Raw genomic sequence first — 16,951 nt, forward strand, 5'->3', positions numbered from 1 at the left:
CCTCCCTCCCTCTCCCCCCCTCTCCCCCCCCCCTCTCCCCCCCTCTCCCCCCCCCTCTCCCCCCCCTCTCCCCCCCCCCCCCCTCTCTCCCCCCCTCTCTCTTCCCCCTTTCTTTCTCTCGCCCTCCCTCCCTCTCTCGCGTGCCCGCGGATTTCGCCTCGAAGCGCATTTTAGACATTTCCATTGACAAGTTACACGCCTCACGCGCACTCACAATGACCCACTTTGCAGATTGTTAGCGAGCATCTATTAAGGTCATACGCACGCACAAAGACGAGCATCTCGCCCACTATAGCCGTGCAGCCCGACAGATTCTGCCCGTGTGGTTTCTTTGTTTTTCTCGCGGCGTGATGTCCGACGTTTCGCACCACGTGCTGCAGCGAGACGTCGGGCACAGCGCGAAAACACAGCCGAGGGCAACACGGCGCAGCCGGAAAAACCGGTGAAGTCGCCTCGCCCGTCGCTTTTACCACCAACTCACACCCAGGTCGTCGTCACCCAGTAAACGTGGAACGTTGTGTTCAACGTTGGCGCAACGTTGGCACGATTATAGGGAGAGCAGCAGGTCTACGTGGCAGACAGCGGGGGGCAATGCAGCAACATCCATTGTTGGTATACACTTCTATGGCGCCTCGTGGATGCTCCCTGCCTTGACCAACCCGCGAACTGAACAGCGCGGGTGCTGCAGGAGGGCGCGTGGAAGCCCACCTCACCCAGCAGTAGATTGACTAGAAGGCTGCACACGTACACATGTGCATGCTGTGGTGTACAGCATGCTACGGCATGTGCTTCTTCTGGAGCCCTGTGGCTCCAATGAGGGCTCTGTATAGCTGCACAACTCCTTCCACCATGTGTTGCGGTGTGTGTGATGGGGCGGTGGCAGGGAAAGGTTCAGGAGGAGACGCGTCTCATCATCAGGACAAACACGTGGATCGGGCGCGCGTTCACAGGCAGCGGTGAGAGGTCGACAGGGGAGGATGTGGAAGGACGAGGCCAAGAGACCGAACACAAACATAAGTGAGTGGGTAGGGGTCGTAACGATGATAGAGGATTCATCTTCTTGGTTCTTTCGGTAAAGTCACGTAGAAGGGAAATAATAAAATAATGAAAATAAAACATAATAAAATACAATTCTCGCGACGTTTCGGCTACAACGCAAGCAGCCGTCCTCAGGTGAAGAACAGGGCTGTCGGACAGACAGCGTCTGAATGAACACCACCAAACTTGGTTCATTCATATTTTATTATTTCCCTTCTACGTGACTTTACCGAAAGAACCAAGAAGATCAATCCCTGCAGCCACGAAAGCTTTAAATAAAAATGTAATGATAGAGGATGTAGAGACAGGCTATGTTTGGGGTTACATCCTCCAATTATTCATAGAATGTGATAAATGACTATGATATGATAATGTTTAAGATGTGCTGGGCTACTCTCAGGATATACTTTCAGCCGCTCCGCCCCCGTTCCGTGAGATTGAAGAGGCCCAGGAATATATTTTATCAGAAATAATGTCCTGGCTACTATACCATGCTAGTGCACGCGCTCTGCTGGGTCACTATACCATGCTAGTGCACGTGCTCTGCTGGGTCTCTATGCCATGCTAGTGCACGCGCTTTGCTGGGTCTCTATACCATGCTAGTGCATGCGCTCTGCTGGGTCTCTATGCCATGCTAGTGCACGCGCTCTGCTGGGTCTCTATACCATGCTAGTGCACGCGCTCTGCTGGGTCTCTATACCATGCTAGTGCATGCGCTCTGCTGGGTCTCTATACCATGCTAGTGCATGCGCTCTGCTGGGTCACTATACCATGCTAGTGCACGCGCTCTGCTGGGTCTCTATGCCATGCTAGTGCACGCGCTTTGCTGGGTCTCTATACCATGCTAGTGCACGTGCTCTGCTGGGTCTCTATACCATGCTAGTGCACGCGCTCTGCTGGGTCTCTATGCCATGCTAGTGCACGCGCTTTGCTGGGTCTCTATACCATGCTAGTGCACGCGCTCTGCTGGGTCTCTATACCATGCTAGTGCACGTGCTCTGCTGGGTCTCTATACCATGCTAGTGCACGCGCTTTGCTGGGTCTCTATGCCATGCTAGTGCACGTGCTCTGCTGGGTCTCTATACCATGCTAGTGCACGCGCTTTGCTGGGTCTCTATGCCATGCTAGTGCACGCGCTCTGCTGGGTCTCTATACCATGCTAGTGCACGCGCTTTGCTGGGTCTCTATGCCATGCTAGTGCACGCGCTCTGCTGGGTCTCTATACCATGCTAGTGCACGTGCTCTGCTGGGTCACTATACCATGCTAGTGCACGTGCTCTGCTGGGTCACTATACCATGCTAGTGCACGCGCTCTGCTGGGTCACTATACCATGCTAGTGCACGCGCTCTGCTGGGTCACTATACCATGCTAGTGCACGCGCTCTGCTGGGTCACTATACCATGCTAGTGCACGCGCTTTGCTGGGTCTCTATACCATGCTAGTGCACGTGCTCTGCTGGGTCACTATACCATGCTAGTGCACGTGCTCTGCTGGGTCTCTATACCATGCTAGTGCACGTGCTCTGCTGGGTCTCTATACCATGATAGTGCACGCGCTCTGCTGGGTCACTATACCATGCTAGTGCACGCGCTCTGCTGGGTCACTATACCATGCTAGTGCACGCGCTCTGCTGGGTCACTATACCATGCTAGTGCACGCGCTCTGCTGGGTCTCTATACCATGCTAGTGCACGCGCTCTGCTGGGTCACTATACCATGCTAGTGCACGCGCTCTGCTGGGTCACTATACCATGCTAGTGCACGCGCTCTGCTGGGTCACTATACCATGCTAGTGCACGCGCTCTGCTGGGTCTCTATACCATGCTAGTGCACGCGCTCTGCTGGGTCACTATACCATGCTAGTGCACGTGCTCTGCTGGGTCTCTATACCATGCTAGTGCACGCGCTCTGCTGGGTCTCTATACCATGCTAGTGCACGTGCTCTGCTGGGTCTCTATACCATGCTAGTGCACGCGCTCTGCTGGGTCACTATACCATGCTAGTGCACGCGCTCTGCTGGGTCACTATACCATGCTAGTGCACGCGCTCTGCTGGGTCTCTATACCATGCTAGTGCACGCGCTCTGCTGGGTCACTATACCATGCTAGTGCACGCGCTCTGCTGGGTCTCTATACCATGCTAGTGCACGCGCTCTGCTGGGTCACTATACCATGCTAGTGCACGCGCTCTGCTGGGTCACTATACCATGCTAGTGCACGCGCTCTGCTGGGTCTCTATACCATGCTAGTGCACGCGCTCTGCTGGGTCTCTATACCATGCTAGTGCACGCGCTTTGCTGGGTCACTATACCATGCTAGTGCACGCGCTTTGCTGGGTCTCTATACCATGCTAGTGCACGCGCTCTGCTGGGTCACTATACCATGCTAGTGCACGCGCTCTGCTGGGTCTCTATACCATGCTAGTGCACGCGCTCTGCTGGGTCTCTATACCATGCTAGTGCACGCGCTCTGCTGGGTCACTATACCATGCTAGTGCACGCGCTCTGCTGGGTCTCTATACCATGCTAGTGCACGCGCTCTGCTGGGTCACTATACCATGCTAGTGCACGCGCTCTGCTGGGTCTCTATACCATGCTAGTGCACGCGCTCTGCTGGGTCTCTATACCATGCTAGTGCACGCGCTCTGCTGGGTCTCTATACCATGCTAGTGCACGCGCTTTGCTGGGTCACTATACCATGCTAGTGCACGCGCTCTGCTGGGTCTCTATACCATGCTAGTGCACGCGCTCTGCTGGGTCTCTATACCATGCTAGTGCACGCGCTCTGCTGGGTCTCTATACCATGCTAGTGCACGCGCTCTGCTGGGTCACTATACCATGCTAGTGCACGCGCTTTGCTGGGTCACTATACCATGCTAGTGCACGCGCTTTGCTGGGTCACTATACCATGCTAGTGCACGCGCTCTGCTGGGTCACTATACCATGCTAGTGCACGCGCTCTGCTGGGTCACTATACCATGCTAGTGCACGCGCTTTGCTGGGTCACTATACCATGCTAGTGCACGCGCTTTGCTGGGTCACTATACCATGCTAGTGCACGCGCTCTGCTGGGTCTCTATACCATGCTAGTGCACGCGCTCTGCTGGGTCACTATACCATGCTAGTGCACGCGCTCTGCTGGGTCACTATTCCATGCTAGTGCACGCGCTCTGCTGGGTCACTATACCATGCTAGTGCACGCGCTCTGCTGGGTCACTATACCATGCTAGTGCACGCGCTCTGCTGGGTCTCTATACCATGCTAGTGCACGTGCTCTGCTGGGTCTCTATACCATGCTAGTGCACGTGCTCTGCTGGGTCTCTATACCATGCTAGTGCACGTGCTCTGCTGGGTCTCTATACCATGCTAGTGCACGCGCTCTGCTGGGTCTCTATACCATGCTAGTGCACGTGCTCTGCTGGGTCACTATACCATGCTAGTGCACGCGCTCTGCTGGGTCACTATACCATGCTAGTGCACGCGCTCTGCTGGGTCTCTATACCATGCTAGTGCACGCGCTCTGCTGGGTCTCTATGCCATGCTAGTGCACGTGCTATGTTGCCTTGTGCTGTGGCAACCCGCGTGGGTAGTGGCGGCACAGGTGCGCGCCTGTGCCTGTGCGAGGACACGTCTCCCTACAGCTGCACCAGCACGTCGCGCCGACTCCGGCTTATCCCCATATCCTGGTCGGGGCAATCTGGCGGAATGTGGGGGGCGGTGGGGGGGGTGTGAGGTAAGCCCCCCCCCCTCTCCCCACGTCTCAGGTTGTCTGCGCTTTGCGAGCCGCGAGGTCAATACATTTCTCCTGCAGCCTCGCCCGTCGCACGCACTGATTTCAGAGTAAGGCTGACGTGTACTTCGGCAGAAGCGATAAGCCCGCACTGTGATTTCTGGGTAAACGAGACGCATTCCTTAGCCCCCTCCCTCCCCCCGTAGTCGGAGGGAGGGAGGTGGGGGGAGAACAACGTGGAGGGTGCGGCGCTTCGGGCCTCTTCTACCGCCCCCGCCTCCCACGGGGTCTGGGGCGCGAGGGGCCTCCCCGTGCAGGGGACTTGGTGGCAAGGGTCGGTGGATCACGTCGAGATTTGTCTGAATATCATTCGCAAACTCGACGGGCTATGGGGTAGTGGCTGTGATGGTGGCAAGTGCAGAATGTGGGTCGGTGAAGCCGTCCGGTTCCCGGCCAATGTTATCGCTAATGCGATAACGCTAATGCGATAACGTTAGCACGCTTGGCTACGTACGGCGTGAAAGAAGTTCAACATACATATTATACATATCCCCCGTCGTAATGGGATGTGGGATTTTCCGAAATACCAGATCCCCCCTTGACATATATATGTGGACAAAAATAAATTGGTCAAAACATTCGAACGTAGCAGCAGGGCCCCTCTTGAGACCCGGTGAGGCTCTCGTGGGTAACATGGACGCCCACGGAGGAGTTTCTGCGGGTCGTGAGACCTCCACTCTCTCGAGGGAACGTCAACCCGTGCCGCTCTCTCGAGGGAACGTCAACCCGTGCCGCTCTCTCGAGGGAACGTCAACCCGTGCCGCTTTCTCGAGGGAACGTCAACCCGTGCCGCTCTCTCGAGGGAACGTCAACCCGTGCCGCGAGCGATGCCGATGGAGACGCCGCCACCGCCGCCGCCGTCGCTTTCACTGATAACAGCGAGAGCGTCGAGTGGTTTTCGTGCCCATCCCGACACGAAACAAAAGAACGAATGGCGAGGGGGCGGACGAGGGATGCTCGTGAGGTCGTGCGTTTAATTGGGTGTCGGTAAACAGCGGCGCAGAGGACGCATCCGCGCGATCATCCGAGGTCGACGATTGGCAACGCGAACATTTTACATCTGTGCCCGGCGCGCTGTTTGCGACGCACCGACGCCGGCGAGTCGGTTGCTTCGCGACATCCACACCGCGACCCATCGCAACTCTTTCGCTGCGTTCGCGACCGAGCGCCCAGGGAGACGGAGACCGTGGCGGCTCTGGTGGCGAGGCGGCTCGGGGCGACGTGCGGGTCAGGAGCGAGCTCCGTCAGCGGCCATCGGACGAGGCGACGTCGTCTGGACCCGCGCGCTCGGTCCGGTGCATGGACCCCCGTCTCACTGCCCACCGAACACTCTCCGGCAGGCAGGTCGCGAGCAGCCACGGTCACAGCGAGGTGCATACTGGATGCGGTGTTCCGGGTGCGGAACTATTCTGTGTGGCCAGACCCCTTTTGAAATGAAGCCCCGGTCCAGTTACAAATCCTCGTCTCATTCTGGTCAAAATCACTTCGCCGTTTGTTAAAATCACAATACCACCCCCCCTTCATTATCCCCCCCACCCCCATCCCCCCCCCTCCCCCACCGTCTTCCCCGCCCCCCACCCCCTCGCTGTGTGGAGGTGCCGGGTCCTGGTCGCTCCTCGCTTGGCACTACAGCTCCGTCTTGAGGGGAACCTTCGCTTTCTTCATGGCGTCCACCACTGTGGGAAGCAATGGGAGGGCAGCAGCGTCAGCGGAGACGGCGGACACGTTCAGTCGTCTCGTTCACTCAACACCGACGCACACGGCACCCCCCACGCGCAGATCGCCGTTGTACAGCTGCCACACGATTAGTTGGCGCTGCGGTGGCTAGGAGATGTTAACTACCTCGCCTGGTACGCAGGAGGTCGTGGGTTCCATCCCGACTCTGACGCCTGCTGTGTATTTGGAGTGTACGGTGTCTCTTTCTCTCATCATCATCATCATCACGGTGGCTAGGAGATGTTAACTACCTCGTCTGGTACGCAGGAGGTCGTCGGTTCGATCCCGACCCTGACGACACCTGCTGTATAATGGGAGGTTGCGATGTCTCTCTCCCTGTGGTCGTGCGGATTTTTCTCCGGGTCCTCTGGGTTTAGAATATTTCGCTACTGCGAAACATTTCCACGCGAAGAGCCACTTCGTTGGGCTATCATTTGTGGCCAGTGGCTTCTTTAAAAAGAGCTATACAGCTCAGTGGGTCTCAGAGGTGGGACAAAGTCATTGTTATGCAAGTCCAAGTCGAGTCGCAAGTCATCAAATTCATGACTCGAGTCTGACTCGAGTCCAAGTCACATGACTCGAGTCCACATCTCATAGGTGGGACAAAGTCATTGTTATGCAAGTCCAAGTCGAGTCGCAAGTCATCAAATTCATGACTCGAGTCTGACTCGAGTCCAAGTCACATGACTCGAGTCCACACCTCTGGTGGGTCTTACCTGGTAGAATACAAATAGCGTAGTTTATTTGACCCATCATCAATAGCCAAATCTTCTAAACTCATTCGTGTATAGTTGTCCCAAAACTCACTGACATTCATGCAAAATGTATTTATTACACATCGTTGCTAATCGAGCCCGTTTTTACGATGATTTATAACGAACACGTTAATAATTGCATAAGGTCACCCACGCATCAAGGCTCGTATCCTAGACAGACCTTGTAAATGCGCGTGCTCAGCCCTTTTGTCAATAAACTGCGGGATGAGAGCCTCCCCACGCTGGGCGGGTCGTTGAGAGCGGGGGGGGGGGGGCTTATCTGACCATACTTCACCACACCGGTATAGCCATAGAGCACATACGCGTGAGCATAGTACAGTCCAACAATTGATTTTGCCGCACGGCCCTCAAGCCTGACCGCCACGAAGCGCCGCGTCTACAGCAGCCCGCGTGTTCATGCCCGGCCACGCCACACAACCGTCTAAGCGCATGTCCAGGGCTCAAAGTCCCGCGTAGCTTTAGCTGCTGGTGGGATGTTGATGACGAGATCCGGGAGCATTCCGGGGTGATTCGATCGCAGGGTCAACGCGGAGCTGTGAACCCAGCGCGTGGCTTAACTCGCCGTGGTGGAAAAACCAAAAATCTACGATAGGTGGAAGCGGGGATATGACGAGAACTGTGCTTGGCGCCACGTGAACAAACAATGGGGAGCGGTGGCGCAGTGGTTCGCGCACTGCGCCACCTGCATTATGTTGCCGGCCACGGTGAAGATCGAAGGCGATTGATGTGACACGAACAGGTCCTTTAGTTTAGCCGTACAGCTCGTTTTCAGAAGCGACCTGGACACAAATGATAGCTCAACGAAGTGGCTTATCACGTGGACATTTATAGCAGCCAAATACTCTAAACGCACGTGGATTCTAAATGTGGAGGGGAGAAATCCACTTGACCACGGGGAGAGAGACACCGCAAACTCCAAATATACAGGCGTCATGGTCAGGATCGAACCCACGACTTCCTGTACACAAGGCGAGGTAGTTAACATCTCGCCACCGTGTGTGCACGTGTGCGCGTAAAATGTGTACACGTGATGCTATGCGCTGTGTACACGTGTGAGTAGAGTATAATGTGTGATGGTATAATCTGACGACACGCATGCCGTGGTAGTCTGTGTATAGGTGTGAGTGCAGTTGGGAGCGGTAGTGCAGCGCTGCGCTACGAACCCGGCGACCTGAGTTCGATTCCCGCTCACGGCCAACATCAGTGACGATTATCTGAACCGGTCATGAGCCTCCTCTTGGTCGACTCAGCCTCAAATGAGTACCTGGTGTTGTGTGTAAACATCACCACTGGGGAAGACAAAGGCGGCCGGGCGTGGTGTTGGCCACCCACCCCCTCGTGTGCCGTGCTGTAAGTGCACGCTAACAGCAATTGCCCCAACAGTGTGTTCGGGCTATACGGGAGAGATCTTTATCTTTGTACAGCACAGTATGTATACAGGCGTGAGCACAGAGCAAAGTCGCTCCGCCGTGAAGAGTCAAACTCGCTTTGTCGTTAGAAACCGGAGCGCGCTAACTGCTGCTGCTGCGTTGTGAGCCCACCAGGGTTGGGATCTGTCCGGCTCAACCGGTTGGGAGGAACCGGCTGGGCCGACCTGCAGGGTGCGGTCACGGGGAGGGATGGCGAGTGACAGGCGACGGGAAATGGTGCCGATTCAGCGGAGATAGCCACAGCACCCTGGGCTCGTGAAATATATAAGAATAGGCTTTACCCTCGCCGGCAAAAAAACAGGAGGTGTTAAGATGTGCAAACACCAAATAGATACATTTGGCAATGAATCAAGGACTGCATTAATCACTCACAATACTTGCGGTGAACATGCAAACGAACATGCTCTCATAATATATGCACTGCCTTTGAAACGAATTTGCCGACACCAGGTGATGTCACCCCCCCTGCCTCGTGTCGTTGTTGTGTCCCTAGTTGAAGTCCTCGTGTGTGATAATCGCAACGACACTACGAGCTGCCAGGTGACGATTATTCCATTCTAGGCGACTGTCGTGCGTGTGCATGCGCCTGAGAATAGAATTCTATGCAAATCACAGTGATCTACATCTGGCAGTCACGAGTAAGTGACATACATCGATCGTGTGCAGTGCATAGTTATGCAAATGCAAAACTAGTATACGTGTGATGAGTTACGGGAAGGAAGGAGATACATCTCACGATACGCAAGATACCTCCTGACTCAAGCATTGGGTTGCCAAACGGCGATGGCACTCCACATTCCTCGGGGAGGAGGTCTGCTGATGCCGACTGCGCAAACAAACACTGCCGTGACCTGGCAGCAGGAAGGAAGTGACCGTGAGCTGTAGTGGCATCTTCGGCATTGGCCGCGTGGTGATCGATTTCGCAGTGATGATGGTGATGATGCAGAAAACAATCTAATTCGTCTATCCAGGGAAGCCTCGAATGTATGTTTAACTTCTTTCGCACCATACGTAGCCAACCGACTGATTTAGTTTGACAAGGTGTGCTGCCCTGTTAGGACGTTTGGCCAGTTCCATTATTGAGGGTCTTGTGTGTGTGCGTGTATGTGCGTGTGTGTGCGTGTGTGTGTGTGGGAGAGGAAATCGGGAAAGCCGGAGACAACCCATCAAGCTCACCGAGGAGATAAACACTCAGAAGGAATGCGGTCTGCGCAGACGGATTCGCGAATCGACTTCGCTGCACTGCCACACATCGCTGCACTGCCACACATCGCTGCACTGCCACACATCGCTGCACTGCCACACATCGCTGCACTGCCACACATCGCTGCACTGCCACACATCGCTGCACTGCCACACATCGCTGCACTGCCACACATCGCTGCACTGCCACACATTGCTGCACTGCCACACATCGACGCAACCCATCAACCCTTGCCACCGCAAAGCGGGCGGGATCGCCGTCTCACCCCGCCGGGCTTACTTACGAGAGCGAGATTGGAAATGAATCATCGCGTTATATGATGGTTCATTTATTGCGGGGTGGGGGGGGGGCATTAAAAGCCAATATTCCGGGTGTCCTGTGCTGCTCGGCACGGAGCCACGTGGCGCCGTGGCAAGGGGCGTGGACGCGGAGTTGCCGTGGACGTGCGGTGCGGTGCGGTGATCACTCACGACGGAACACCTCGTCCGAGTGGTAGGCGTAGAGGCTGTTCCTGTAGCCCGAGCCGATGTCAGCTCGCACCGTCATGGACGGGTCTGCCGACACACGGGACGCAGACAAAGATACGCGTACACGAGTGCAGACTCACGGACGCACTCTCTCGGCGTACACACAGAGACACGGATCCCCCGTATAGCCTTGAACGGACTGTTTGGGGCAAGTGCTGTTAGCGAGTAGCACCTATGAAGGCCGGCAGGGCTCACGATGGGGTGGGTGGCCAGCACCACGCCCGGCCGCCCTTGTCACACCAGGTACTCATTTGAGGCTGGGTCGACCTAGAGTAGTCGGGGGGCGCCACGGTGGAGAGACGTTTACTACTTCGCCTGATATACAAAAAATCATGAGGAGTCCGACCCTGACGCCTGTTACATGTAGAGTTTGCATGCTCTCCCTGTGGTCTAGTGGATTATTCTCCGGCTCCCCCGGTTTCCCCCCTCCACATTTAGAATAATAAAATAAACATTTAGGGCATTTGGGTGCGATACAATTCCACGTGGTAAGCCACTTAGTGGCGCTATTATTTGTGGGTAGGCTGATGAAAAAGAGCTGTATAGCTCAGTGGGCCGTACCTGGTAAGATAAAACAAATATATAGTTTAGTTTTAGAATTCCCAGGACTGGTTCACATAATCGTCTGGACCAGTTGGCCGTCAGTGGGAATCGAACACCGGTGGTTAAGTTCGTAGCGCAATGCGCTAATCGTTACACTACCACTATAAGTAGACACACACATGTACACGCACACACACACACATGTACACGCACACCCATGTACACGCACACACACACATGTACACGCGCTCACACACATGTACATGCGCACACATGTACACGCACACACACACATGTACACGCACAGACACATATGTACACACACATGTACACGCACACACGCACATGTACACGCACACACACACACATGCACACACACACATGTACACGCACACACACATGTACAAACACACACATGTACACACACACACATGTACACGCACACACACATGGGCGCACGTGGAATCCCATTGGGACATCTGGGCGCACCGCTTACCGACAAACATGATCCTGGGCACGTAGCGACCATCGGGAGCGAGGTTTTGATCCAAGGTCTCGGTCTTAAAGGACATCAAAGCGCTGCGTTAACGGTGCCCTTGTGCCCACACGCGTGTGCAGCACACAACACACACACACACACGTGTGCACGCACTACGCACACACACACACGTGTGTGCAGCACACCACACACACACACGTGTGTGCAGCACACCACACACACACACGTGTGCACGCACTACACACACGTGTGCACGCACTACACAACACACACACACGTGTGCACGCACTACACAAAACACACACACGTGTGCACGCACTACACAACACACACACGTGTGCACGCACTACAAAAAACACACACACGTGTGCACGCACTACACAACATACGCACACGTGTGCACGCACTACACAACACACACACGTGTGTAGCGCACAACACACACACACACACGTGTGCACGCACTACACAACACACACACGTGTGCACGCACTACACAACACACGCACACGTGTGCACGCACTACACAACACACACACGTGTGTAGCGCACAACACACACACACACACGTGTGCACGCACTACACACTACACAACACACACACTTGTGCACACACTACACAACACACACACTTGTGCACACACTACACAACACACACACACGTGTGCACGCACTACACAACACACACACACACACTTGTGCACACACTACACAACACACAGGCGTAAAGAAGCAGGCGCAACACGGTAATCCTAGAGCGCAATTGTGACCGCGGGATCGATCGGTTCTTCCCATAATTCCTTGCTTGCCACGTGACATCACCACGCGAACTCTGGGTCATCCTCAACGGCTCTTGGCTGGCCATCGAACAAAGACGGTCGCCGCATCGCGCGCTTTCAGATGCGCTTCTGCGGCCGTCTGGAACGCTCTTCCTTCCGGTGTCAAGAAGCCACTGGAGCTATGCACTTTTAAATCCCGAGTGAAAAGGCATTTATTGAGAACTGCTTTTCATGTTAAGTTTGTTGTCCTTCGCGCGCACCTCCGATGAGCACGGTTGGCTACGTACGGTGCGAACGAAGTTCAACGAACATACCACGCTGCGTGTATGACGCAGACAGCCTCAAATGTTTTCGACCACCGACTCAAACGAGACAAAGTGCTGCCCTGTTATTTTAGACAGCAGCAGCAGTCGGAGGAGGAGACAGCTGATTATCAGTTGCATCCTGCTATGAATGCTCGACACACTATAACCATCATTATCTCCTACTGCTGTGTACGAAATCAAATAAACCCAGACTCAAACTCACGCCTCGGGGAGGCTCACTTGATGCGGACAAGCCCAGCCTCCAGGGTTTAGTGCCGGCTATGGGCAGACAATACATCGATTCGAAGACTTTCTTCTGTAAATGAATGGGGAAAACTCATCAGGCAGAAGAGCGCAAAGTCGACGCTGGAGACAACTAAGCGCTGACGGTAATTGAGACGCGAAATTAGCGGTGACATTGCAAGAGAGAAAGAGGCCCGCGTGCACATAGAGAAGGCGCGCGGTGTCAATGGCTACGTCCACAATGTCTGCGACGAGCTCGTGGACTCGGACAGGAGGCGTCGTCGAGGAGGGACGGTGACCGAGGGCCACGGAGCGAGTGGCGGCCAAGACATGGAACGCGTTCGAGACGGAGCGGTGAAGATCAGTTAGCGAGCGCGCGCGCCCCGCGGATTACAACCGCGTCGCATTCAGCAGTGGATTGACCACGGCTGATGATGATGATGACGACGACGACGAAGCAAACAACATGTTAAAAGATTGATGATGGCTGTTGATTTTCATTCGTACGTAGCCAAGCAAGAGGTGATGATTCGGCAGACACGACCACCGCTCGCATTCAGCCACAGGGCACGGGGTGCCACCCGCACGGAGCGCCTCCACGCACACGACTCCCACCCAATTCCCCCTGCGCCGCACCTGCAGGTTGACGCTCACGAAGTCCTCTGCTGCCATCTTCTGAACCTCGCCGTGGTTCTTGAAGGCCTCGCGGAGGGCTGGGGACCCATGCGTGTAAAAAAAGAGACAAAGGCAAAATATTAACCGTGTAGCCTTCACAGACTGTCGGGGCAAGTGCTGTTAGCGAGCACCCGCGACGGCCGGCACGGACGCACGAGGGGGTGGGTGGCCAGCACCACGCCCGGCCGCCTTTGTTTCCCCAGTGGCGATGTTTACCCATCGCACCAGGTACCCATGCGATGCTGAGTCGACCTAGGGGAGGCTCAGGACCGTTTCAGATCATCGTCACCGGTGTTGGCCGTGAGCGGGAATCTAAATTATGATCGCCGGGTTCTGAGCGCAGCGCGCTAACCGCAGCACTAGCGCGTGTGAAGACAACAACAACAACAGCAACAGCCGTACGCCACTAGGTGGCGCTTGTGCCAGGATAAGTGCTTTTTAAGGCCACGTGAAGTGTCGAACGCCCGCTGGCAGGAGGTCACGGGACAAACCCAGGTGGGTTGACTGACTGAGATGACTGGCCAATGTGTAAAGACGCACATGCACACACAAGCGAAGATCAGACGTGTACGCCCGATGCACACTCTTAGGGGTTTTAGCGAGCCCCAGCCAAAGCCGGCACGGTGCAAGACGGGGTGGTGGGTGGCCAACACCACGCCCGGCCACCTTTGTGTCTCCCGTTCTGATGTTGACACAAAGTACTGAGCGCTGATCTTAAATCTGCATCTTGGATTGAATCCCCATCCCGAATTGTCACACTTTACAGTATCTGGTGTGGGTCGGTCAAAATGGCAAGGCGTAACGATGCATCGAACTCATCGATTCATATCGATTACGTTCGCTTACGATACGCACGTCAATTCGCTTTTGCAAGAATCTCTTGATTTTTTGCTTCGTACAAGTCGTGATGGAACCACCAGCCCGTAGATTTCGCTCGATTCCTAAATGCACAGCATCTATTTGCACAAAGCCAGCTCGTAAGTCGAGCCATCGGTAACCAACTCGCCCAGGGGTTTCATTTCAAACAGTTCGGTGCATAGAATATTTCCTGCACCCGGTACACCACATCCAGTATACACGTGGCTGTGGCTGTCGCTATACTAGTCACGTTATTAGTCCTTCGATCTCCCAGCGAACCGCGCACAAAACAATTCTGTGAGAAAATCAATGCGTGAGTACTTTACCTACGCAGTAGGGGCACGCTTCGGACCAATGAATCACCATGAGCGGCTTCCCTCTGTAAGAGAAAAAAGGCACGTGGTCAGGAGATGCAAACTCACCCAACACGGACCGAGATCAAACTCATGCAGCTCGAGAGAGAGAGGGAGATAGCAACAACAACAACAGCACCAACAACTGGCGTGGTTGGCTGTGAGCGCGGTGGCATCGCCGCTACTCAACTGCTCCGCTGCCATCTTCAGTCCCTCCTCGTACGTCTGGACCCACGGGATGGAGTCTCCCCATCCTGCAGCAGCAACAACAACAACAAACACGCGCGCACATCGCGCGGGTCACACCGGCTCAGCATGTGTGGAGCGCAACCCCATTTGGGAGTTTGCGGTGTCTCTCTCTCTCTCTCCCTGTGGTCGCGTGGCTTTTGCTCCGGGTCCTATGGTTTTTCCCTCCTCATTTAGAATCAAAGTGCGGTCAGAGCGGTGGTCCTTAACCTGGGGCGCACGCTGCATCCCTGGGGGGTGCGAGATGCCCTTTCTGGGGGCGCGAGACACGGACAGATTATTTTTGACGATAAATAATCGAAAGCACTAATTACGGGCATGTAAGTACAACTAGTTTTTTTTTTGTCAAACCTAAGTATTTGGTAACATTATACATTTTTTGCAAGGCTGCAGTAAAGATTAAGAACCACTGGTTTAGAGTATTTGAGCGATCATCTGTGATAGCCAGGTCGCTTCTGAAAAAGAGCTGTATCGCTAAGTGGGCCTTACCTGGTTAAATAAAATAAAAGCATGCGTGTGTCTGTGTGCAGGTGCTCACGCGGGCATCTTGTGGGGAGCGGTGGCGCAGCGGTTATAGCATGCTATGTTGCGCTGCAAACCCTGCAGAGACCTGAGTTCGACTCCCACTGGCGGTCGCCAACACCAGGGACGATTATCTGAACCGGTACTGGGTCACCCTTAGGTCGACCAGCCTCAAATGAGTACCTGGTGCGGTGTGTGAACATCGCCACTCGGGAGACAAAGGCGGCCGGGCGTAGTGCTGGCCACCCACTCTCTCGGGTACCATGCCGGCCTTCAGAGGTGATCGCTAACAACACTTACCCCAACAGTCTGTCAATGCTATATAGGGGATCTTTGTTATCTGTGCGACAGCGGCGAGTTGAAGAGACGGCCGGGGATGTAGCTCAGTGGTAGAGCGCACGCTTCGCATGTGTGAGGCCCCGGGTTCAATCCCCGGCATCTCCACACTCGGCTGGATTTTTTTTAAAAATTGAATTCCTCAATTAAGAGGTTCGCTCATTCTCCTCTCCCCTTCTCGTCTGGGAACTCCCTTCCCCCAGCCATCCATGCTGTCCACTCCCTGCTTCTGTTCAAGTCCAGACTCGAGACGTGTTTGCGTTCCTCTGCCCTTGACCGACTGCCGTTGCGGATGTCGGCGAGATTGCGGTTTTGCTGGTGGTGGGATGTTCACGAACCTCCGTCGAGAGACTTGAAGGGGCGCGAGACCCTGTCCGCGGCCTCGTCGGCCCTGCCAAAGTCGCCCCCCTTCCCCGCGGAGGCGCCCTTCGCGTCCTTCCTCACGCCGGCCACCTGACGCGCCGCTCCGCCGGACGCCACGAGAGCCGTGGCGACCAGCGCCGCGAGCAGAAGCCTCGCAGACGTTGTCATGATGCTGCCGTGCGATGGGGTGAAACTCAACAAAGAGGCAAATAAAGATGTGGCTTGAACAAGCGGTGACGGCGAGTGCGTTGTGCCACCCCGGCCGCAACGAAGGCTATTTATGGGCCTCCACGGGGGCCCCGAGTAGCAGACCGCAAGGGGAACGGGGCCAATCAGGCGCTGCCTGGTGTATCAGGGCCCCCTCACGAGGTGGCCGAGGGCCTGGCCGTGTGGACCCAGCTGGCGGATGCGGTGGCTTTAGAGAGGGCTACCCCCCCCCCCTCCTGTGACCTTATCGCGACACTGGCCACGACTACCGACCGCCGGACGCTCCCGCTCGCAAGGTCTACCGAGAAAATGCATCAGCAAGGGGGCATCATCCACCACGCCTCGCTTGGAATTTCCAAAGAGAGTTGAGATGTTGAGATGTTGAGATGTTATTGTGATCGTGGTCAATGGGACGTGGGTCCGGAGAGGTTTGGGTTTTAGCGCAACGCGCGTGTGTAAAACAATTTCGCGTGATTTTCATTCATTTTCTATTTTTTTGTCCCTCGAAAAAATAAATAAATACATTTGAAGGCTCGGATTGAT

General features: G+C 55.1%; 1 protein-coding gene and 1 non-coding gene across 2 annotated transcripts; one reads left to right on the plus strand and one right to left on the minus strand.

Annotated features, from left to right (window-relative positions):
- Window positions 1–6,416: 6,416 nt before the first annotated feature.
- Window positions 6,417–16,389, minus strand: LOC144934295 (anterior gradient protein 3-like). Its single transcript, XM_078859972.1, has 7 exons — window positions 16,177–16,389; window positions 14,925–14,988; window positions 14,708–14,760; window positions 13,485–13,561; window positions 11,519–11,582; window positions 10,423–10,506; window positions 6,417–6,502 (listed from the first exon to the last, which is right to left on the minus strand). The coding sequence occupies exons 1-7, from the start codon at window positions 16,367–16,369 to the stop codon at window positions 6,453–6,455; spliced, it is 585 nt and encodes a 194-aa protein (XP_078716098.1). The 5' UTR covers window positions 16,370–16,389; the 3' UTR covers window positions 6,417–6,452.
- Window positions 15,875–15,946, plus strand: TRNAA-CGC (transfer RNA alanine (anticodon CGC)). The gene has a single exon. It is a non-coding gene; the product is annotated as a tRNA-Ala (tRNA).
- Window positions 16,390–16,951: the final 562 nt, after the last annotated feature.

This window comes from Lampetra fluviatilis, chromosome 10 (assembly GCF_964198595.1).
Source record: "Lampetra fluviatilis chromosome 10, kcLamFluv1.1, whole genome shotgun sequence".
Lineage (NCBI taxonomy): Eukaryota > Metazoa > Chordata > Hyperoartia > Petromyzontiformes > Petromyzontidae > Lampetra > Lampetra fluviatilis.

Excerpts from the sequence above, each read along its gene's own strand:
- LOC144934295 (XM_078859972.1), bottom strand. The coding sequence starts at position 16,369 with ATGACAACGTCTGCGAGGCTTCTGCTCGCGGCGCTGGTCGCCACGGCT. Across the intron at positions 10,507-11,518 it reads GCCCAGGATCATGTTTGTCG|ACCCGTCCATGACGGTGCGA; the intron begins GTAAGCGGTGCG and ends GTGTGTCGGCAG. Across the intron at positions 6,503-10,422 it reads CTCGGACGAGGTGTTCCGTC|TGGTGGACGCCATGAAGAAA; the intron begins GTGAGTGATCAC and ends TGCTTCCCACAG.